Source organism: Equus quagga, chromosome 5 (assembly GCF_021613505.1).
Source record: "Equus quagga isolate Etosha38 chromosome 5, UCLA_HA_Equagga_1.0, whole genome shotgun sequence".
In the NCBI taxonomy this organism is placed as follows: Eukaryota; Metazoa; Chordata; class Mammalia; order Perissodactyla; family Equidae; genus Equus; species Equus quagga.
In genome coordinates this window covers 111,700,323-111,724,198 of record NC_060271.1, presented here as the reverse complement: position 1 = coordinate 111,724,198, position 23,876 = coordinate 111,700,323, and the positions used below count along the sequence as shown (strand labels likewise).

General features: G+C 38.6%; 1 protein-coding gene across 10 annotated transcripts in view; it reads left to right on the top strand.

Moving 5' to 3' along the window:
- LTBP1 (latent transforming growth factor beta binding protein 1) overlaps positions 1 to 23,876 on the top strand; it is a 383,440-nt gene that overhangs the window by 337,143 nt on the left and 22,421 nt on the right. For all 10 annotated transcript variants that reach the window (XM_046660943.1, XM_046660948.1, XM_046660942.1 and 7 more), the window contains 6 exons: positions 1,631 to 1,774; positions 15,184 to 15,360; positions 16,066 to 16,152; positions 18,249 to 18,377; positions 19,062 to 19,202; positions 20,195 to 20,365. In XM_046660943.1, coding sequence (XP_046516899.1) covers positions 1,631 to 1,774; positions 15,184 to 15,360; positions 16,066 to 16,152; positions 18,249 to 18,377; positions 19,062 to 19,202; positions 20,195 to 20,365 — 849 coding nt within the window. The remainder of the gene's footprint in view (positions 1 to 1,630; positions 1,775 to 15,183; positions 15,361 to 16,065; positions 16,153 to 18,248; positions 18,378 to 19,061; positions 19,203 to 20,194; positions 20,366 to 23,876) is intronic.

Sequence of the window (23,876 nt, the reverse complement as noted above, 5' to 3'; positions counted from 1 at the left end):
CGTCCCCGCCTCTACCACCTCTGCCACTTCTTATCACCTACTCATTCTTCAGATAGAGCTTGACTCCCCCCCCCCCCATTGTCTCCCTAACCCCTCTGCACTTAGGGTCCACCGTTCTGTGCTTTCATGCTCTGTACTTTTCATTCCTAGCACTTATCACAGCCTGTAAGATTATCTGATTAATTTCCCTGACTTGACTCTAAGCTCCATGAAGGCAGGAGTTGAGTCTGCCTGACTCGTCATTGTTTCCCCAGTGCCTGGCCCGTAGAAGTCAACTAGAATATATTTTTTGATTGAATAAATGCAATCTGGTGGAGAGATTTCAATAGCCATGTAAATAATACAAGTTGGAAAGTAGAAAGTTCCATTTGACATTTACCTAAAATTGATAAATGTGAACTGGCAAATTTCTAAAGTCAATTTTTCTGGGCTAAATTATGACTGTCTAGGTTGATTAAATATACCAACTCTCTGCTTTACCTTGTGTTACAATATCTTTTCATAAGCGAAACCCAGCCCATTGGGTTTATATCTGTTTATATACAAAGTGAAATGGAAAACTGAGGTAATTATTCAAATAAGTCAAGATGCATAAACTTTTTGTGCAATTAACTGGGGCTAGCAGGTGAAAATAGGATTTTTTTCCTAAATGAGTTGGATAATTGCTCCAATTTCTAACTTCAAATAGACCATCTCAGAATGTGCTCATGAAACTGATGTTTGTACATGTTTAATGCATAAAATGCATGAGCATTTCAGATGTCAAGTCAGGTACTTTGCTGAACTGGGCACTCGTTAATAAAATTTCTTAGGAGGAGAAAAGGCAGAAGGTAGTGTGGGCCAAGGTCAAACATAAAATTAGCCTTTCTTTAGGGCTATGTACTTGCATAATGTTGACTAAAACATACTCATCAGTAATTTCCTTGATTGTGTTTTAATTAAATATATTTAAGTACACGAGAAAAATATTTAGCAAAAAGAAATTACACTGTGGAACATCAAGAGAATGTTTAAAGGCATAGTGAAATCAGTGAGAAGTGATTGGGCCAGTTTGTTTCACGTAAATGGTTAATAGCCCAGTGAATATTTATAGGGGGCTTTCCTCCATTTCTCAAAGGGATGTGCAACCTGAATTCTGGTCATTAAATTATGGATGTTTTGGCTGCTAGAGAAGTATGTTTTCAGACATTTGAGTTGATGTAAAACAATTTTTTAAATAAATTTAAAGAATTCTGTGGTTTCTGAATTACCAGTGCTGCTAATTTTCCTTGAATTAAGAACTGAAAATAGAGTATGGGCTTAAGAACTCATTAGGTCAAACAGTCAGGGAAGACAAAAATAAATGGTTGAAGCATACATACGATGCCTCCAATACAATTCTGGGGTGTTCCTTAAAGCCAGAGTTGGAATTTGGAACCTTAACTTTGCATTTCCGTGGTCCTTTCATACAAATCAAATTGTACAGCCGTGCCTTTAGGAGCCCCTTCCCCAAGACAGCAGAAGGGGTTTGATGGTTCACTGGGGATCGCCTCACTTCCAACAGACCCTACTAGCCTTGGCACAGCTGGTAAAATAAAGAGCTGTCAGGAGTGAGGCACACGTCTGACTTGATCTGTGCTCCCTTTTCCAGATGTGAACGAATGTGAACTGCTCAGTGGTGTGTGTGGTGAAGCCTTCTGTGAAAATGTAGAAGGGTCCTTCCTGTGTGTGTGCGCTGACGAAAACCAGGAGTACAGCCCCATGACCGGGCAGTGCCGCTCTCGGGCCTCGGGAGGTAAGTCACAGTGGCACTGCGTAGGGGAGGAGGGCTCCTCTCAGGACCTGTGCCTACACAGGTTTGGCCCAAACACTGTGGGAGTGAGGTAAGAAATAACCAAATGTTCTGGCACACTGCTGTCTCTGGAAGCTTCCATGCTTTTTCCAAGCCTGCCTTATCAGTAGAATTGGGATGTGGGTGATGACTGTTTGGGCTGGATGGCCTCTAATGTACTTTCCAACCCAGAGATGCCATGAGTAGGGTAAAGGATCCAAAATGATGACAGCATTTGCTTGGAATTGCTTAAAACTGAGCAATCAGTGCTCTGGGTTTAATATGGCATCATCTCATTCCGTTGCATAATCCTTCTTTCTTGGCCCTCGGAGAAACATATCTTGACACTTCTCTAAATTAAAAGCAACATATAGGCCTCTCAGGATCTACAAAGACTACCACTTGGAATTCTTAAGGTGTTTTTCCAGAATTTAGCCTAGAGAGTGGCTGTGTTTGCATTCATTTAAAATTTGATTTAGGTTGTGTCATCATGGCATGAATTGAAATGGAGAGCTGATGCTTTTCCAGATAAATTAATCAACTTCCAGGTCACTCTTTTAGTTTGTGCCATATAGCGTGGTTGCATTTTAAGGAAAGCAAAAGACTAAGTGGTCCTTTAAGAGCCAAATAAAATGAAACATCGTCTATTTTACTTTCTCACTCAATCTCGATTGATTTTATCCATGCTTCTAAGATAGCTTTCACTATTGCTCAGTAAGGTACACTCATTCTGTGTAAAATAACTATCTTTACAAGTAATAGGGAATAAAATATGGAAATATTTTCATTCACACACATTTTTCTTATCAATTATTGAATAGAGAAGGGTGAGGGTGCAGAATTAAATATACAGACAGTAATTCAAAAATATTGTGAAGAGGAGGAAATGGAATATTTCTGGAGGGAGGGGTTGCTTTTCATTCAAGTGACTTCCACTGCAACACGTGAACTGCGGAGAAAAGACTGCATCTTAGTTCTACAGATAATAGCAAAATAATAGCAAAAACAAAAAATCAAAACCAAAAAATAACAGGACTGGTTAAGTAACTGTCATTTTTTTATTTGTCTTGGTTCTATAGAGTAGCAACTCACCCATAGCATTATTTCAACTGAAATAATTCGCATATAATAATATTGTATAGTCATTAAGTGATCTATATAAAGATTAGGTACTCATGATAAATGCATATGATAATATTAAGTTAAAAAACAAGATATTCCAATGACCACAATCTGTGGAGGGAGGGAAGCTGAGAATACATAAAAGATAATTATTGGAATTAATGGAAATTTTAGTTTTTTCCTTTATTTTCCAAACTTTTTGTAATACTTAAAATTGGAAGGACCAGGGCCGGCCCTGTGGCCGAGTGGTTAAGTCCATGCGCTCCGCTGCAGGCAGCCCAGTGTTTCGTTGGTTCGGATCCTGGGCACAGACATGGCACTGCTCATCAAGCCACGCTGAGGCGGCATCCAACATGCCACAACTAGAAGGACCCACAACTAAGAATATACAACTATATACCGGGGGGCTTTGGGGAGAAAAAGGAAAAAAATAAGATCTTTAAAAAAAAAATTGTAAGGGCCAAGTTTTGGTCTGCTAACCACTTTCCAGCTGTGTAAGCTTGGGCATATCATTCAACATCCATGGGTTTGATTTTCTCACCTCTAAATTGGAAAGATTATATCTACCTCAGAGTTTTATGAATTTTTTTTAAAAATCATGTATGTAAACGCCATTTGTTGGTGGCAAAGTACTATATGAAGTGTTAAAATAGCAAGCTATAATCCAAGCACATAAGGGATATCTATTTCTCATCCTTTATGATCCCTCCTAAAATAGTGGACCTTTTAACTACAGATATATTTTTGTTAGAATGTTTAGTAACATCAAGAATTGGTTCATTGATTTCACGTAGCTTCAATTGGGGTACATGTCTGGGATCCTAAAGTTTGCCCAATTCTTTTTTTAGAGATTAATAATGCCTTAACAGAATCATGAGACCATCTGAACCATTTTTGGTGAACTGGACTATCTCACTGTAAACTACTTCTTAAAACTTTTCAGTGACTCTTTTTGTAAGCTTTGTTCATCTCCTATTTCTTAAGTTTCTCTGTAACCAAGTCCCAAATACCTGCTTTGCCTTTTATTTCCCTTCATCTGCTTGCTCTCTCATTCACTCTCTTTCTGGAAAGTTCTTCCAGTTAGAGTTCTCCTTTTGCTTTTTCAAAGAACGTCATTTTGAATACACAGCTTCATAAAGCTTGTCTACCAGTGAGTACATAGTTTCTCCTTCCTTTTAACATTATATCTAATCCTTTAATTTCTGGGTTGCTTGCATATTTTCTCCATAGTTCTCTGGCTTCTGCTAAATACTCTACATACCCACTTGTTTTATTGGCCCATGTCCATATAATCTGCCTACACAGTAACTGTTTTTTTACTAATTTTTATTTTTTTATAGTTCCTGGTAACTCTGACTTCTACCATATCTCAATTAGTATAGTTCTTGGCACACTTTGATTATATGGAGTCTGAACATCATCTATGATGATGTCTTCATCTTAGTAATCCTCTATCAGTGTCCTGAGAGACAGGTCAACTATAAATTTCAGCAGGAGCCTTCTCCCTGACTACATCAGAGCCAATAATTGATCAATTGTTTAAAAAAGGTAATTAAAGCTAGAAATCATAAAAAATATAATACATCTTTTACTTATTTAAATTTTAACTTAAAGACTGTAAATGTAAGGGGCTGGCCCGGTAGCATAATAGTTAAGTTCATGCACTCTGCTTTGGCGGCCCAGGGTTCACAGGTTCGGATCCGAGGCATGGAGCTACACACTGCTCATCAAGCCATGCTGTAGCAGCATCCCACATGCAAAATAGAGGAAGATTGCACAGATGTTAGCTCAGTGACAGTCTTCCTCAAGCAAAAAAAAAAAAAAAAAACGCCGCTCAAAAAAAAAGGAAAGAAAAGGGGAGCCAGCCCCATGGCTGAGTACTTAAGATTGTGTGCTCCACTTCGGCAGCCCAGGGTTTCGCCAGTTTGGATCCTGGGTGCACACTTAGCACTGTTTATCAAGCCATACTGAGGCGGCATCCCACAGAGCACAACTAGAAGGGCCTACAACTAGAATATGCAACAATGTACTGGGGGACTTTGGGGAGAAGAAGAAAAATAAAAAAATAAGTAAAAAAAAATAAAGATTGGCAACAGATGTTAGCTCAGGTGCCAATCTTTAGGAAAGAAAAGAATGTAAATGTACGTTTATTCACCAATCTTTGAAGAAGGGACAAAGTCTGTCTTTGAGTAGAAGCCCACTCTTAGAGTTCTGCATGGCTTATCTAGCATAAACCGTTATCTATTATGCATTATCTACACTGCCCACTTTAAAGGGAGTGAGAATTTAAAAGCCTTTGCAAAGTAAGTGAGTGCAGAATCCCTGTAAATTTTTACAGTTTTTCTCAATTTTCTACAATTGTCTTAGCCACACCTAATTTGATAGCATTCTTTTTACTGAATCAACTTTAGTTTCTCTAAAGCTTTAACTTGTTCTAGAAACAATTCTTCTATTTACATTCATATTTTATCTATATACTATTTAATTATGTAATTACGATAATACACTGGCACAGAATGTTAGAGAATAAATATAGCTGAGTCTTGGTTGGCATACTGTTCAACAGGTAAGAACAGAAGTGTGTGGACCCCTCCAAGAACAGCCTGCTAGCTGTGAGCATTCTGCCTGCTTGGGGCATTAGCCAGGATGTTCTTCAGAGGGCGAGAGAGCATCGGTTAATTCAACAATTTGGTTAAGTGGTGGCTAGTTCAGAGTTTGTATCGTACTCCAGTCAAAGGATCTGCTGTTACACAGAACAAAACGTATTATACCAAATTTAGGTTAAAGTTTTTAAGAGAGATTCAAATTAATTTCATTATATACATGATAGACTAACAGCTCAGAGCTCATCTTTCTGGAAAAGTAATTAGGAAAGGAAAGATAAATTTGCAGAATAGGCTGTAACATTTTTGCTCGGCTGTAAAATTCCCCAGGACAACAGACATTCCAGCAATGAGCAGTAGCGTACTGATCTGAAGTAGTGTCATGTGGAGGACAGAACTGGGGCTAAGGGGTGGATGTCAGGAAGGTAGATTTCAGATCAGTTTGCAAAAGAACTTTCCAATAGCTTAACTAGAGCTAGTCAGCAAATAACGGTCTCTTGGAATTGTGGATGTTTTCCCAGAAGTCTCCAAGAACAAGTGGGATACCTTCTGGCAGAAGGGCACCCACTTGCAGCAAGATAATTGTCCCAGGTGGCCTTTAAGGTACTTTTGAACTTTAATATCCTAGGATTTTTATTTCTAAACTACTTCTTGGCTCCCACATAACTTTTTTTTAGGTTTGGTCTAATGTTTTTCACTGCCTGGGCCTTTGGCCACTAATTTACATTGCTGTACATTGCCTAAAAGCACTCGAAACAGAAATAACTAAAAAATGTCCAAACCAGACCACTCATCACATGTAAGAGAGTATGGATATGAAATATAGCCCAATGCTTTTATTTCCTCGGTGCCTGTGATAATTGCTCAATAAAAACTTTGTCCTTGAACACTCTAAAGGAAGCGGTAAATATTTAGTCTTGGCAACTGCAGCCTTCAAGCTTCACCCACAAAATTCTATTCTCTGTCTTGGTTGGTGCACAGAGGAGACTCTGGGTTAGGAACTAAATTTCCTTTTATTTTATTTTATTATGTTTTTCTCTTGATAAGGAAGATTGGCCCTGAGCTAACATCTGTTGCGAATCTTCCTCATTTTGCTTGAGGAAGATTCGCCCTGAGCTAACATCTGTGCCAGTCTTCCTCCATCTTGTATGTGCGACGCCACCATGGCATGGCTTGATGAGTGGGGCATAGGTCCATGCCTGGGATCTGAACTCACGAATCCTGGGTCACCGAAGCAGAGCCTGCAAACTTAACCACCGTGCCACCGATTTGGCCTGAATTTCATTTTTAAAATAGAAGGTACAATGAACAGAACACAAAAAGGTACCATATAATTCATGCAGGTATTCCTCACTCTAAGAAAAGCACAGAAACAAGACCAGAAATTATAAAACATACAAACTGGAGTGATTATTTGCATTATAAAGTAATTGTTCTTTACATTAATTCATTATAGGATTTTCTTAAGTATCGGTTTTTTTCTGATATATTTGAGAGCTTATTCTCACAACACAAGCTAGATCCTAAACTTCCACATCTAGAAACCACCTTCATGATTTTCCAGCTCAGCTCCTTTATTTACAGGTAAGATAGCTGAGGCCCAGAGAAGTTGTAAATGTTATTCTTAGGGTTATATAGCTAATCCTTGGCAGAATTGGCACAGGAACCTAACTCAGAGATTGTTCCACTCACCATTCTATTTCTCAAAGCTGAGGACCCTTGGCACCACATTCTTCTAAAAATTGGCTTCCTTTTCACTCACTTAAATTTCACTTAGTTTGTTTTGTTCTCATTATTAAAATAATGAATATGTTTCTTAGAAAATTGGCAAATACAAAAATATATGAAAAAAGACAGTCCCCTGCAGGGTCACCATCCAGAGGTAATCTGTCACTATCCAGAGGTAATCTGTCACCCTGTTGACCTCCAGATTCTTTGAAGGGACATCCATACTCCCCCTCCCTCAACAGAACTATCTCACATTTGATCCTCAACCTACTGAGATCAGGCCCTCAGACTTCATCTCATCGAAAGTTCTTTCTCATGGGTCATAAGTGAGTGTCTGTATGCTAAAGCCGTTAGTCTCCTCACAGACTCCGTCTTCTGAAACATTTGACAGTGGCCTCTCATCTTCCCTCCCCCTTCTCTTCCCCTTGATTGATCCTGGGACATTACTCTTTCCATATCTTCCTACCTCTCACCCTGGTCTTTTTCTCTCTCATTCTCAGACTCTTTTTCTCTTGTCCATTCCTTGAATAATAATGTTTAGCCCTCTTTTTACTCAGTATTTCTTGTCCTGGGATATTTTATCCTCATCTCTGAGTCAGCTATTACTTCTATGGTGTGGACTGCCAAATAAGTAAGTACCTTCTGCCTTCACCTCTCTCCTGAGTGCCACACTCCTGTTTCCAGCTGCCTGTTATTGGACCTTTCCCCCAGGGTGTCTTGTAAGCATCTCTGCCTGAAATTATCCCAAACCCTCTCCAACCTGTGACTCTCCCTGTGTTCATTCATTGCCAAACATCAGTGCTGGAAATCTTAAAGTCATACTTTAATTTTTCTCCTCATCCATCCAAGCCATCATAACATCCTGCCAATTCTGCCTCAACAGTAATCTGAATCCACATCTACCCCCACTCCTCTGTTACCGCTGCTCTGGGCCAGTCCTTCAGCATCTCTTACCTGGACCCACGGCTGTAGCCTCCTGACTTCTCCCTGCATCTCCCATCAATTCCTGTTCCCCATTGCTGCCAGTCTGTTTTCAAAATGTAAGTGCCTACTACTGCCTACAGCATGAAGTCCAAATCCATCAGCAGAGCACGAAGACCCTTTACACTCTGTCTTAGTCTCTTTGCATCCTCTGTAACCTAGCTCACTGCTTAGCACCGTGCCTCACCTATGACAGACACTCGAACTCTTGAATAAAATTACCTCTCCATGTTCAAGAATATGTCCCTTCTATTCTTCACCATCTCACTCCCAGCTAGTTCTGTAGAATAAAAATAATTATTCATTTTATTAAAGATATAATGGAACCACACTTAAATGAGGAATTATCTATTCACACTTCTGTGTCAGAGGGATAGTTCCTCTATGTGCTTTGGGTAAATTGTGGAGCAAAAGAAAGTATTTCCCTGCTGTCCTGGGGCATGTGCAAATTGTGCTTATGGTTCTGACACTTGAGCTCAAACAGCATTCTTGTTCTTTCTTCCTAGACAGGTCCACTACAGGTTTTGTGTGTGTACATATTTTTTTAAAGCAAGAAACCACACGTAATATTATTCAAATGTTATATTTGGCAGAGTAGGGCTTTTTAAAAATGTGTTTGGTTAACCTGTAAAATAAATTAACATTGAAAGAATTTTTAAAAAATAATTTCTGATTGGAAAAAAAGACCTTTGGTAGGAAAAAAGTTTAAGACAGCGAGACCACAGTATTTAGAATGCAAACATTGGAAAATGCCATAAGACTTCTGAGGTCTTATTGTGTGTTTGTAATGGATCTATACCATAACTGTAGGTAGGGCTGAGGACAATATGCTCATTTGTTTAAAAAAAAAAAGAAAAAAGGGGTCAGATTTCTTATGTTCAAAGACAATAGTGAGAAGAGTTTACTAATTACCAAACCATACTTTTATTCTTATGAAATTTTCTGCTTGCTATATGTGGTATCTAAAATAATATCTAAGTTTTTAATAAAGAGAGTTCGATATTTGAATGAACTGACATGCCAGTCAATCAAAGTGACAGATTCACTCTCTCTATATAAACCATTTTATCCTAATACCACAAGAGACACCCACACTGTTGCATTAGAAATGCATTTTGGATCCTAGAATTTGCTATAAATAAGGCCTGAAGAAGAGCGGTTTCTACATTTCCTTTTAAATGTTTCCAGACATTTTACATGTCGCTTCAGATTTGGCTTTGTTCTCGCGGTCATCTTCACAGGCCCTGGCGACGCCCACGTGTCAGTGTTGTGATGGGGCTTGTGTTGCTGTGATGTCCCCTCTCTCTCGTCTCTGTGTGCTGCCTCTCCCCACTTGCCTCAGGGTGTCCCTCCCGTTTTGCTTTCTCTGCAGCACTGTGTTCTGGAGTCTCTTCTTTCACCTCTATCTGCCCGCTTTTCTTCTGCAGACTTTCCAGTTTCTAATAATATCTCCATAAATCACAGGCTTTCTCTTCTCCTCACCCTCTCCCCAGCCTATTCCTATCCCAGGCTCACTTCTCCCATTCTCTTCTAACTCCTTCACCAGAAAAAACAAAACCAGAAAACCCTTCATGCAACCTGGCAAGCATTTACTGCCTGCCTTTTAAGTGTGAGGCCCTGAGGCGACTCTCTTCCAACAGAGGCCGGCATTGTCCTCTACCCCAGCACCTAAGTCGGAAACACAGCTATCACTTGTTCACATGTTAGTGCATCTCTGCCCCATCCTCAGGCTCTCAAAGTCAGTTCTGTGACTCCTTTTGCAGACCACCTCACCCTCGCCCTGCTGTACACACACAGACCTAAATACAGTTGTGCTTTTTCTCCCTCTCACCACTGTCACACCTTATTTGCTGGCCAATATTTTTTACATTTATTTTTCAAGAGCTTGGTTCAAATGTCAACTCCTCCAGGCAGCCTTCCATGATAGCTTGTCCATTTCCCCCCCTCCCCAGCCCCCAACTTCTGCACTGTGCCTTTGGTGCTCTCCCAGCACTGTCAGGGCCTGGCTCCTCACCTGATTGACCTCTTTAAGGACAGGAACTGTGTAGAGGAATCTTTCAAAGTAATTTTTCTCTTGTACTTTGCTATCTAACCTTCCTTTTGACTTCTTTCACATCTTTTATCATCTGAAGTTACCACCTTTCTACAATTTTCATTTTTATTTGCATCTCTTTGTACCAGTCCATTCCTATTGTTGATGCTTGTTTTCTGAAACTGAGCAGTGGCTTTCTCCTAAATTCTGCTTAAAACATACAAAATCTTCTCATTTTCCAGGAAAAGAAATATATGAGTTTCCAAGTTCTCTTTTACTCCTCCTTGGAATATTACACTAAAATTACTCATAAAAACATGAGCTAGTATAAAACGTTAGTGCCTAGGGGGCTGGCCCCATGGTCGAGTGGTTAAGTCTGTGTGCTCCCCTTGGGCAGCCCAGGGTTTAACCGGTTCCGATCCTGGGCCCAGACCTAGCACCACTCATCATGCCATGCTGAGGCAGCACCCCACAGAGCACAGCCAGAAGGACCTACAACTAGAATACGCAACTATGTACTGGGGGGCTTTGGGGAGAAGAAGAAGAAAAAGAAAAAGATTGGGAACAGATGTTAGCTCAGGGCCAATCTTAAAGAAAAAAAAGAAAACGGAAAACGTTAGTGCCTGCGGAGATGTTTAAAATAAAAAAGAATAAGTTTCCTCACTAATTCTGTTGAAAGTAATTTACTAAACATTATCACAGTCACAGAGTTTTATAAACTGATAAAATTTTTCAAGACTTTTCCAGGACTGTGGCAGGTGTTTCATTTGGGGCCATTGTTTACTGACACGTATTTGTGACGTTGCTCTTTGATCGTTGTCACAATCCTGAATGTCCCAGGAGGGTATGGAGAGGATTAGCTCCTAAAGGCCTTCAGAACACATTGCAAATAGAAAGTGAAGGCAAAGACAAAGGCCCATTTAGAATTTTTGTATCCTCTTTAACCCAAGAAATGTTCTAGATTTCCTAACCCCAGCAGCCAACCTGAGATTAGACATATTCAAGGAAAGACTACAGAAGAAAACAGTCATATAAATGAACACCCACACCATCTTCTTTCTGACGAACAAAGAGAGAAGGAGCTTCTAGAAAGGGCTCTTCCCAAGCGGCACCTACAGCTCAAACCTACCCCTTCCTATTCAGAGCAAGGGAACACCATCGCACTGTACGTGGCCTTACAGCTGAACTCTACACCAGCAGGGGTTATCTGCTGCCCCCTCCCCATTTGTCTCAAACAGAAAAAAGACATAACTGAAAAAAAGCAAAGCGAAACAAACTCAGGCTAGTCGAGGTGCTAAGAAGCTGAGCCCCATAGAAGAGGTTTGGGGAAAGCCCTAGGTATGGGACATGGGACCCAACCTAAATATTCTCTTTCAGAAAGTGAGGATGCTTTATAACCTGCACTGTCTATCATGTGGAGTTACTCTGTGGATCACATGTAAAGGCCTCTGTAAAAGTTCCTTCAAAAAGCTCACATTGGGCTGGCCTGGTGGCTCTGCAGTTCAGTGCACACGTTCTGCTTCGGCGGCCTGGGGTTTGCTGGTTCGGATCCTGGGTGCGGACATGGCACCGCTTGGCAAGCCATGCTGTGGTAGGCATCCCGCATAAAAAGTAGAGGAAGATGGGCATGGATGTTAGCTCAGGGCCAGCCTTCCTCAGCAGAAAGAGGAGGATTGGCAGCAGATGTTAGCTCAGGGCTAATCTTCCTCAAAAAAAAAAAAAAAAAAAAACTCACATGCAGGCCAGCCCCATGGCATAATGGTTTGGCCTGTTCCACTTCGGTGACCAGGGTTTGCAGATTTGGTTCCTGGGGGTGGACCTACACCACTCATCAGCCATGCTGTGGCAGCAACCCACATGCTAAATGGAGGAAGATTGGCAATAAATGTTAGCTCAGGGCGAATCTTCCTCTGAAAAAAAAAACGGCACACATATAAAAAGGTCCCCAAACTGACTTCTTATTGCCAGCCATACCCGTAGGATTAAAATACACAGATTGCTGGTTATACAGAGAGGTTAAGCCAACCTCTAAATACAAATTGAAAAAATCAAATCTGAAAATATTGAAGGAGAAGTAATATATTTCTTAGAAGTCCATGGCATAGATATGTAAAATAGCTAATCTTATTCATAAAATCTTTAAGAAAAATGAACTTCACTCTTTTTAATGCTTGACGCTTTCTATAACTATTGATTTGATCTTTTCAAATTATTTTGTGATAGAAACATTTCTCCCCTGGCAGCAGTGACCTAAACTCATACAGAGGTTCTTTAAAGAAATCACATTACATGTATTTACTGGTCAGAATGTTCCTCCAGTGGAAAAATGCTCTAGGAAGTTTTTAAAGGTTAGAAGATAGGGCAATTGTAGTTTTTCACAGAATGACCTTTGTGGACCAGCTTTTTAAAAAGAATTTGCATCTCTTTCCAAACACGGATGAGGGCCTGCCTAACCCTCAATTTCAGCTGTGTCAACATTGAACTTTCAAACTGCTTAGACAGAAAATAAGAGCAAAACTTGTAACAACCAATATAAAACTTGAATAATACAATGGTATTATTGATTGTTTCCCTTATGTAATAACCTGTGAGTTTCGTTCCAAAGAAGACAAAAGCAAAGATAATTTTATTTCTTAGTTTCTGTGCTGTGAGTGTAACAAACATTGTAGAAAATAGACACTGTTTATATATATATATATATGTATATTATATACACACACACACATACATACATACATATATACAGGTTTCGACTCAGAAGCCTGTGGTTTCTGATTACCTATGAATGTAGCAGTTTTCATTGATGTCCTACTGCATAGTCTTCCATTTTGTAATAAATACCATGATATACCTACAACTTTGAACACAAGAATAAACAATTATTGAGCCTTCTTTTAACAGAAACTGTAAACTTGATTGGCAAAACTCTAGTTGTGTTGCTGACTTGATTTATATTTCTAAACACCAGCTGCATTTTTAGGCCAACTGAAGAAAACAAATGAGCAGAATTGTTAATAGTCATAGGGTGTCAGCTTATTCACAAGTCTTGGAGGAAAGTTCATAAGCTTTTTTACAGGGTTCATGATCGATTTAACAATAATTTATGATAACCTACTCTTAGTTTTCCCAAGTGATTCCATGTATAAGAGCTTGGAGCACCCCCTGAAGAGCCTGAACTGGTGGTGGTCCATTCCATTAGAGTGGGCAAAGCACATTTCTATCCTCTGCACACTGAAAAGCTAGATGAGATGAGAGATGTGGCAGATTTTATCCAGTTTCACACACAAGGAAATGATTTAAAACCGCTTCATAAACTGCACAGGAATCAGCATTTCACTTTTTTCCTGGACAGTTATTCTAGGCTTGAATTTGTCATCAGCTATTAACACTAACTTAGAGTCCAAGCTGAGTTCTGTCAAAGACAGAATAATATGAGAAATAGCCCAAATAATCTGAGAATTAGCCAGAATCTAGTGTGAGAGGGGTCTTTTACCTTCGCCTTAACTATGCTGTGTTCTGGGAGAAATATATACATAAAGGTTTGTTTGCTACTTTGCTTGTTTTTAATGCCATGAGAGGAAAGAAAAAGCAGTACCTTTTCTGATAAAAATTTATGAATTTACATTTTAAGAACACCTTCACTATTTGGTATATTAATCAAAATTTCCACAGTCACTTTGACTCTGCCAAAATAAATATATAGGAAGCTATTGTGAAAATAACTCATTAAATTTTCCTAATATAATTATCTACCAACTTCAAAAAAAAAAGGTAGGTGTTGACATTAAAGTCTTATCCTCACTGGCAAATGTTTGCCCTTTGTCCCTATAGTTTCTTTGGGTCTTACAACCCCAGAAACAGCAGAATTCTAATGAAAATATTTCATTAGAATTAATCTAAGTAATTGTTATGACAGTAGTCAGCTTCTTATTTGACATAACAAAATAAAAACTATTAGTAAATTCTAACTGGGTTATAGGTGGTAATTTGAACTCTAGCATATAGCAGGGAAGAGATCAGACTACTTCCCAAGTCTAGTTACAAAATATTGATCATTTTTTTAAAAGCACAGACTTGTTCATGGGCTTTAAATCTGATTGGATTAAATGATTTATAGTATTATCTAAAAGTAGGTGGAGTTCTCATCATTTGTCTTCTTTCATATCACCATGTTTGTCTTTTATCACAGAGGGTTAAACTGAGTCTGTTAGAATATATATTCCTCCAGGCCACACTTGGGCTGGGACTAGAGCCCAGCCTTGAAATTCTACCCTGAGGTTTAGCTGGCACTCATTAATTTCATTCAAAGTCATATCTTTGCAGCAATTTAAGTAGTTAGATTTTCAGTAATGAAAGGTTATTTTATATACTCCAGGTGTCTGCAATGTTTTTCTGGTTATCTTCTGCTTTGTACTATTGAGAAAAAATTGGGGGCATGGTTGAATCAAATAACCACCTAAGGGGTAATTATTATGTGTGGCCCCCACATGTCTGGTCAAGTGTTGGGGAAAATTTTCATTGATTTAAGTAGGTGTTATAGCTCAGTAAAGAATGGTCCTATGTTTGGCAAGAAAGCAGATATGGAAACTACTCAGAGCCAAATTTACAAGAATAAAGTAATTGGTTAACGTAAAAGGAAATGATTTTGACAGATTTACACTCTTGGGGTGTGTTAGAAATCCACTAAAACTCAGGATTCAAGTGCATTTTTATCTTGAAGTGGAAGAATCCAGTACTGAAAGTGGAAAGCAGCTTTCCGTAAATGAAGTGCCATTGACGCATCCAGTAGCATTTCTGTTTCACCATTGGTCTGGTCTGTTTCACCGTTGTGTTTTCTACTCTGTTGTGATACAGACAGATCTGATGTGTCCTGTCAACACTCTTTTTACTTTCTCCACTCTGTTTAGACTTAGATGTGGATCAACCCAAAGAAGAAAAGAAAGAATGCTACTATAATCTCAACGACGCCAGCCTGTGTGATAATGTGCTGGCCCCCAATGTCACCAAACAAGAATGCTGCTGTACCTCCGGTGCTGGGTGGGGAGATAACTGTGAGATCTTCCCCTGCCCGGTCTTGGGAACTGGTAAGAACCAACTAAGTGGTGGATTCATACTTGCGTTTGGTCACGTGGTTATCTGTGGGCCTTGGCGTGTTCTCATTTTGGTTACTACATTGAAGCCTTGAAGTGAAAACACTCGCTGGTACCTGCCCATAGTTGAAGTGAGGTGAGAGTACCTTATAGTGAGTTTCATTCAGGGCTGGAAGCATCACCCTCATCGCACCTCAATATGAATTCTTAAATTTAACTTCTATCACAGAATATGCTGTTACAGTGGGGTTCCGTATGATATTTTGGCAGAAAGATATTTCAGTTTTATTCCATTTTTAAGTTGAAACCAATCTTCTTTGCTAAAAATGACACAGCATTATCTGTAACTAGAGCTTACATATTTAGGCTAAGATTTTGCTTGATGGATTGTTATTCGTAATGGAGAAATAAGTCATAATATCAATTAAAACATGGGTAGATGAAATATGCACGAACTAGGAGAGTTTTTTTAAAATTGTAAGTAAACTTATGAAGTCGTTAGATTCATTGCACCTAATCCATAATTTTGGAGATTGTACTGAATTCATTTGCCTGAATTAAATGGCAAGATTTGCCTTCAAGTTACTGAGTCAGAGAAAGCAAAACTGAATTTAAGACACATTCACGGAAGATGTTTTTTATTCTTTTTACAACTTCTTTTTTCTTTTCTTTTTTTCTTTTTGTCTCTTCTGAAATCAGCTGAATTCACTGAAATGTGTCCTAGAGGGAAAGGTTTTGTCCCCACTGGAGAATCCTCTTATGACGGTGATGGCGAGAACTATAAAGGTCAGAATCAAGCGGAAATGAATTTGCAGCATGTGTACATATGAGACTTGTCAAGTACAAGCGTAGCTTGAGCTAGACAGATTTAGAGTTCTTTTGAGCCATGGGGACTGATTAAAAAGCCTTTAATTCTACCACTGGAAGAAGGCAGGCCCCTGTGGACTCTGGCAGAGTCATATCTTGGGAGTTTGAACACTTAAGGCTCTGTGACCTTGGGATGTCACTTGACTTCTGAGTTTCCATCTCTTCATCTCTCAGATAGGAATAATGTCTCAAAGGTTATCATGAGGATTAAATGAGATAACATGTAAAAGTACTTAATATTCTGTACTTAATAAATGTGTTCTTTTTTCCCAGAGGTATGTTAGAAATCATATGTTAGGACCATACAATTTTGACCATTGTCATGTTGATCTTTATGGTCATCAACAGAGCTAAGACTCTTGCTTTTTCTAGAACTCATCATACTATTGTTAGGACCTTTTACTAATGGCCACAGATCCATAAGAAATGGAAAAGAAGAAAACAAAAGTAGATGTGGTTCATATCTTTAATGCTATTAGTCTATAGTTCTAAAATAAATGTGCAGCCTTTTTATTTTGGTGAAATTTAAACCACATGTATGAATATTTGCTCATTAACTACTCACTTTTGACATCTCCATGATAGAGATATTATGACATTTTATATACAATACAACCTTTTTTTTTTGAAGTTTAATGTTGAAAAATGCTAAGTGGCTGAAAAACAGACTAAAACCATTTTTATTGTCCGTCAACTTTTGAAAATCAGTATTTTAATAATATGGTATAATTCAGTAGCTGGACAAGAAATCTCATATATGTTTTTTAAATACATCTATGATTTAGTCCAATTAAATAACAAGAAGACTTTGCTTTGCAATATGTATGTAATGATTTTCAAGTTCACAAATATCATACTGGTTTTTTGCAGGGATATAGTTAAATCTCATTTCATATTATGGAATAAAGTCATCCTGGAGGTTGAGTGGTTAAGTTCTCGTGCTCTGCTGCGGCAGCCCAGTGTTTCGCTGGTTCGAATCCTGGGCACGGACATGGCACCGCTCATCAGGCCATGCTGAGGCGGCATCCCACATGCCACAACTAGAAGGACCCACAACTAAGAATATACATCTATGTACCGGGGGGCTTTGGGGAGAAAAAGGAAAAATAAAATCTTAAATACATAAAGTCATCCTCTTAAAAAAAAATAAATTGCTCCTTACCTTATCTTAGCAGTGCTATAAATGGTTGCAGTAAGGTTAGGTACAGATCCCAACAGCCATATATTGTGGACTTGACCTTACGATTCTCCAGCTGTGTATCTTTGAGCAATTCATCTGTGAAGTCTCCAGTTTTTTAAATGAGGACTTAGATGACGTTAGCTCTGAAGTGCTAGAACTGATGCTAGTAATAATAGCAGTAGAAGCCACAGATAAGACTTTTTGAGAGTATACTGAGTCCTCTACGTGGATTTCCTCGTTTAAGCCTTTCAGTCCTGTCAGGTAGATGTTCCCATCATCCCCGATTTACCATCGAGTAAAATGAGCTTTGGAGACGGTAAACGCTCTCAATTCTGTGGAGGAATGGGTCTGCCAACAGCCTTGTCAGCTTGTGCTTTCATTAGGTTATCACCAAAAAGAAAACTTTCATCATGCTCCATCAAACTCTCCTTGGACGTTGTCTTCATATCAACTAGTTAAATGGGCCAAAATATACATTTATAGAAAGGCACATTTCTTAAAAGCTATATTCTTCAGAGAATATTGTTTATGCCATTATGGAATCCATAGACTATTTCCTCAAATACGGCTAGCATCCCAGAAACCATATTTATAGATAGACCTTCTCTAATAATGTTTTGGGCCTTGTTCCTTAAATGTCACAGACAAACCTGATTATGTTTCTACATCTGTAAACTAGGCCTAACTTTAAGAATTTTACATTGCTGTGTCTTTAAGAGTCTTTGGTGTAGAAATATTATATCTAACTTGAAGCCCAGTATTGGTTAGACTCTCCTCTTTAGCTGAAAGACCAAAGCTAACTCCTCTTTCTGTGTCTCCGTTTCTTCACCCATAGATGCAGATGAATGCCTACTGTTTGGACAAGAAATCTGCAAAAATGGATTCTGTCTGAACACTCAGCCTGGTTATGAATGCTACTGTAAGCAAGGGACATACTATGACCCCGTCAAATTGCAGTGCTTTGGTAAGTTTTAAGAGGATCTAGTGTGCCGTGAAAATATACGGATGGAAAAAAATAAGTAATGCTGTGTATTAAAAACAATTTCTTTGAATCTAAATCATGTCTTGAAAAGATGTGTAAATGTTTTACAGATCTTTTTCTTGAGCAATAAGATTTATGAAAATCAAAAACCTCCACACTGCTATTTGAATAGATTTGAAACAAAGAGTTAATATTCAATGTGGAATTATAATTCAGGTCGCTGGTTTAGCTGAAGTGTTCTTTTGGTCTGGGGAACCTCCTGTTTCATCACTCATACCATGCAAGTGAAAGTCATTTTTAAATACTGACCCAGACTTTAATGCTTAAGCAGAAAACCATACATGCTAGGCAGAAAAACATAGCAAAAGGAAATAATTTTAAAACTACCATAAATAGGCATTTTATCTTAAATTTCTAAGCGTATCTTGTTCCTAAATGTTTTCTTTTTTTATTTAAATGTCAGCAGCAGGGCAACATTATTTTTCCAGTCAATACGACTTAACATTTTTGTAGTCAGAGCTGTTCTCTTTTGGATGATGCTGTGTAGTTAATTAAAATGTGGCAGACCCTGGAATCTGGACTGAATTTAACAGTGTGAAAGTTTGGTAAGTGTATGAGGTGCAACTGATTGCTGATTTTCTTCAATAATTTTTTTTTCCTTTTAAGATATGGATGAATGTCAAGACCCCAACAGTTGTATTGATGGCCAGTGCATTAACACAGAAGGCTCTTATAACTGCTTCTGTACTCATCCATTGGTCCTGGATGCTTCAGAAAAGAAATGTATACGACCGACCGAATCACATGGTATGCTTGGATGTGAGATTCCGGTCTGCATCCAAATAAATGTCATAAAGTTTTCCTTTTGACTGAAATGTGAGCTATTGGAAAATAGAAAAATTGATTCCTCGAGCATTTTGAAATTAAAATGAGATGCTAAGAGAAATAATAAGATGCATATCATCCACATGTAGGAGATTTAATTCCCCAAATGTAGTCATTTAATGGACAACAGAATACAGAGTGGCTGAGCAGATGGCAGAGCTGTTCCACGCTTGAGAGTTCTGCACATTTAACCCTCAAAGGCAGCTGAGGAAGTTGTAAGTTCAGGGAAAGATAATGAGGTTTGCTTGACTGGACTGGAGGACACGGATGAGGCTGGGCATTCAACAAAACAGTGGAATTCAACAAAGTCTTGGAGACCCCTGAAGTCTGCTGATAGGAATCCCTGTTCATCCCCAGTGGGGTAATGTGCCACTGATAATTGGCATAACTGATTGATGCATCGTTACATTCAGTAGACAACTTTAGATGAAGTCAATTGAAAGGTGGAAAGGTTAGAACTGAGGACACTAGGATTGAAGTGTCCCTAGTCTGAGGTTTTGGCAGATGAATTGGGTGAGAAAGCATGAATCCAAAAGACGTTATGTAGAAAGAAATGTAGGATTTGACAGAGGAGCAAATGTAAAAAAGCAAAGATTGGGAAAAGCAGAAGTTCATCAGGATTATGAAATATAGAAGCAAGATAGAGGGGGTGTTTTATGTAATGATGGAAAGCTATAGAGGGAAGGATTTAATTGGAACATGATGGGCAGGTTGAATTTCAGCTGATGGAATGACACCCAATTGGAGATGACAGAGGTTTGATCCATGGAAAGATCAGGCTGGCTTCAGACTTTTACTTGGAAGTCAGTCTTAGAGATGGAGATGGAAACTTTGAGACTCGTTGGCTTCTACCACAGTGTTTATGAAATAGGAATAACAGTGCAATTGTCATGGAACCATGTCTTCCCTTTCAGAACAAATCGAAGAAACTGATGTCTACCAAGATCTGTGCTGGGAACATCTGAGTGATGAGTATGTGTGTAGCCGGCCTCTTGTTGGCAAGCAGACGACTTACACTGAGTGCTGCTGTTTGTATGGAGAGGCCTGGGGTATGCAGTGTGCGCTCTGCCCCATGAAAGACTCAGGTGAGCCCTTATCTAATTCCTTCTGCTGGAGGCCTTTCGGAATAAGTTCACCTCACCTCCTTTGGAGCCTGACAATTCTCTTTTACTTATATGTCTTCACCTTCACTCCTGATACCTTACTTTCATTGGGTGTGTGTGTGTGTGTGTGTGTGTGTTAGGGGAAGAGCAGGGTTGCATAAACATCTGGCTCCTGGTTTACTTCCAATCCAGACCCTGTCATTAATTTTTGAAACCCTCGTTCCATTTTCCCCAAAGAATGATAAATGACCCAAAGAAGCATAATGCAATTTAGCAATTGGTGACATAGATCTTTAGAATTTATATTTCCTAATACTACTTTTTTTCCTGCAATCCTTCTCATTTCTCACGGTTTCTACTTGAGCAAAAAGTGTTAGAGCCTGTAGAGAATCTTTGTAGCTGAAAGTCCAAGTTTTTATGTGAGAGAGATCAGAAAGAGGTTAGAACAATAAAGGAAGAGAGTAGAAAGTATGAAAGTGAAAACGTATTTGAACAAATCTCCTTTCCTTTCAAGTTTTAGATCTGGGCTTAAACCTTTGGTCAAATGGCAAAAATGCAACAGGCTAAGCTCTCGGTTTTATCCCCTCCCTTCGTGTCAGAGGAGGACTGGAAGGTGCTGACTCTGGGCTCCTGGACTGGGCTGTTTGGTGACTTTTGGCTTGTGCACTGACTACGTATTTCTCTTCTTACCACTGCAGCTCCTTACTGCTCATTAAAGGAAGGCACTCGGAAGTGTTCGGTATATCGCTTTGTCTTTGACTATAAAATCAATTTGTTAAAGCTAGAAAAGTACTATGTGGGTATAAAGTAAAGGAGTTTATAACGAACAATTTCTCAGAATGGTTAGGGGGGGAAGGGTTACTGGAGAAAAGGAAATGCATTAATTTTTAGTTAATTAGAATGCAACTTTCTAGCTATTTAATAAATTATCTTTTCAGCTTGGAAATACCTTACATAAAAAAGAAAATAATTCGAAATGCTATAAAAGGAAAATGACTAGCAACGAATGAAGAGCAAATACATAAAGAAATAGATGACAATGATAAGAGCCCAGAAATGGGAGACGATGGGTTCTGGGACTGGAATCTAGAACGGCCCTCAGCAGCTGCGGGACTAGGGAAAAATAACCTCCCCCCGGGCAGCTCATTTGTAAAACGGAGGCGTCTATATTTATCTGTGGGGTTGTTGTGAGGGTGTAGGTAGAGCAAGAATACATATTGTCATTACTGTTGCCTCTGTCCCTGGAGGCAGATGCCACAAAGGAGAGGAAAGTGAAGTCCATGGGACTTGAGTCGTCCTCTCACAATGCTCTAATCCCTCAGATCTTTTTGACTTAGGCAGTATATTTCATTGTTTAATTTTTTTCAAAAATAATATATACTTCTTCTAAAGAATCAAAGATGTTATGTCACCCTTTGCCTCCCCCATCGCAGCTGAACCTCTGCTCCTTAGAGATGTTCACTCTTAATAGTTGGTTTTTTGTCATCCAAGCCTCTTTCCTATGCATTAATTTGTTGTTATATGTTTATATTTATATTAGTTATTATATTTATATTTAAGATAATATTTTAAACTGAAATCTGTATCATCAATCTAAGGTGCATTTTGTTTTTATTTTACTCTTCAGTATTTCTGAAATTGGGGATGTCTTATAATTGATGGCATCTAACAATGGCCACAGCCAGTTTGTCACACTTTAACATCTGTTATATCAGGATGCATTTTACAATCTATGGTGTCTTAGAATTGATGAAAGATAGTAGTTTTTTAAATGGCTGCACAGACTCTGTTTTATAGATGTACCATGGTTTATTTAGTCACCTCCAGCACTGGACATTTGGATTGTCCACCTCCCGCCCATCCACCCCACCCAGACTCAATCTTGTAAACAGTGCTGCAATGAATCTTCATGTATGTATCTCATATATACCTGTGGGAGTGCCTCAGTAAGAAAATTCCTACAAATGAAAATACTAGGCTGGGATGTATGAGCACTTTAAATTTACTATATTACTCTCCAAAAATATTGCACAAATTTACACTCACATTGGCACGTTTGAAATGTCAACCTCATAACCCTTTTTTCACACCCTTCTACCACTGGATATTCTCAGTCTCTAAAGTTGTTCTTATCAGATGGGTGAGAAAGGTACCCTATATATCTCTCCCTATTTCCAGGGAATTTGAGCAACTTTTCCATGTTTATAGATAATTTGTATTTCTTTGCCAATGAATTGTTTATCTTATCCTCTGCCCTTTTTTGTGTGTGATTTTGTGTCTTTATCTTATTGATTTGTAGGAGCTTTGTATACATATTATTTTACGACCCCAACATTTGGGTTATGGTATGCTTGTTTTTATGGAAACTCCTTTATGAAAGGTTCTGTGTATGTTTGCATTTTATTTCTCTCCCTGTCCTGAACCTGTGATGTTAAGTATTTGCTGCATGTAAATCTGACAAGCCGGTGCCTTTGAAAGTCAAATTTAATTGACTAAGTCTTTAAAAGGATATTCAAGTATTTTGCTATGAGAAATGAATTTTAGAATATTGCATCAATTATTTTTAACTTGGATTTTACAAAACAAATTTTTGAATGTAAATTTGAACAGATACTTGTGAACAAGTGAACAAAATATTGTATAATATTTTTAGGAGAGTAAGAGGTATCAGAAAAAATGGTACCACACACCAAATTTTAAAAAGTTGAGCATCATTGCTACACTCTTTCTAGTTAATAGACGCATAGTACTTAAGATAAATTCTCCAAAAAGAATCTCTATATAGTCAGCCCAATCCTCAAAATCAGTGGTTTTCAGTCTTTTATTTTTTTAAGCAGTGGTAGTCTTTTGTCAACTGAATTATTATTATTTTAACTTCCAGTATATAAATTCATTGACATCATAGATGCTCAGAGGACTAGTTGATGTTCTAGTCATGTCTACACCAAAGCAGCTCCCACTGAGCACCTTTCTGCAGGACTAGAGTGACTAATAGGAGCATAGGGGTGAGCACATGGCCTCTGGAACCAGGTTGCCTGGGTTTGAATCCTGGTTTGGCAATTTCTTGTCTACACAACCTTGTTTCATTGTCTCTCTGTGCCTCAGTTCCTCTTGTGAAAATAATATCACCAGCCTCACAGGGTTGTTGTTCACACTGAATACTTAGAACAGTGCTTGACACATGGTAAGCATTCAGAAAATAGTAGCAGCTGTTGCTACCACTGCTAGGTGACTCAGATCAAATGCATTTTCAGATGTAACTGAAACCCAAGGATCTTATAAAATACACAATTACCTGAAAGCATCTGAACATGAATTAAGGATAGACAAATGCAGAAATGATTGTTCTCATATGAAACTTTCTCTTCTAGACCACTGCTTTATAATCATTAATGGATGTGTCAATTACCTGGAGATCTTAACAGAAAACAGATTCTGGTTCCTAGGTGGAGGCGGGGGTAGGCAGGATTCTGCATTCCTAACAAGTCTTAAG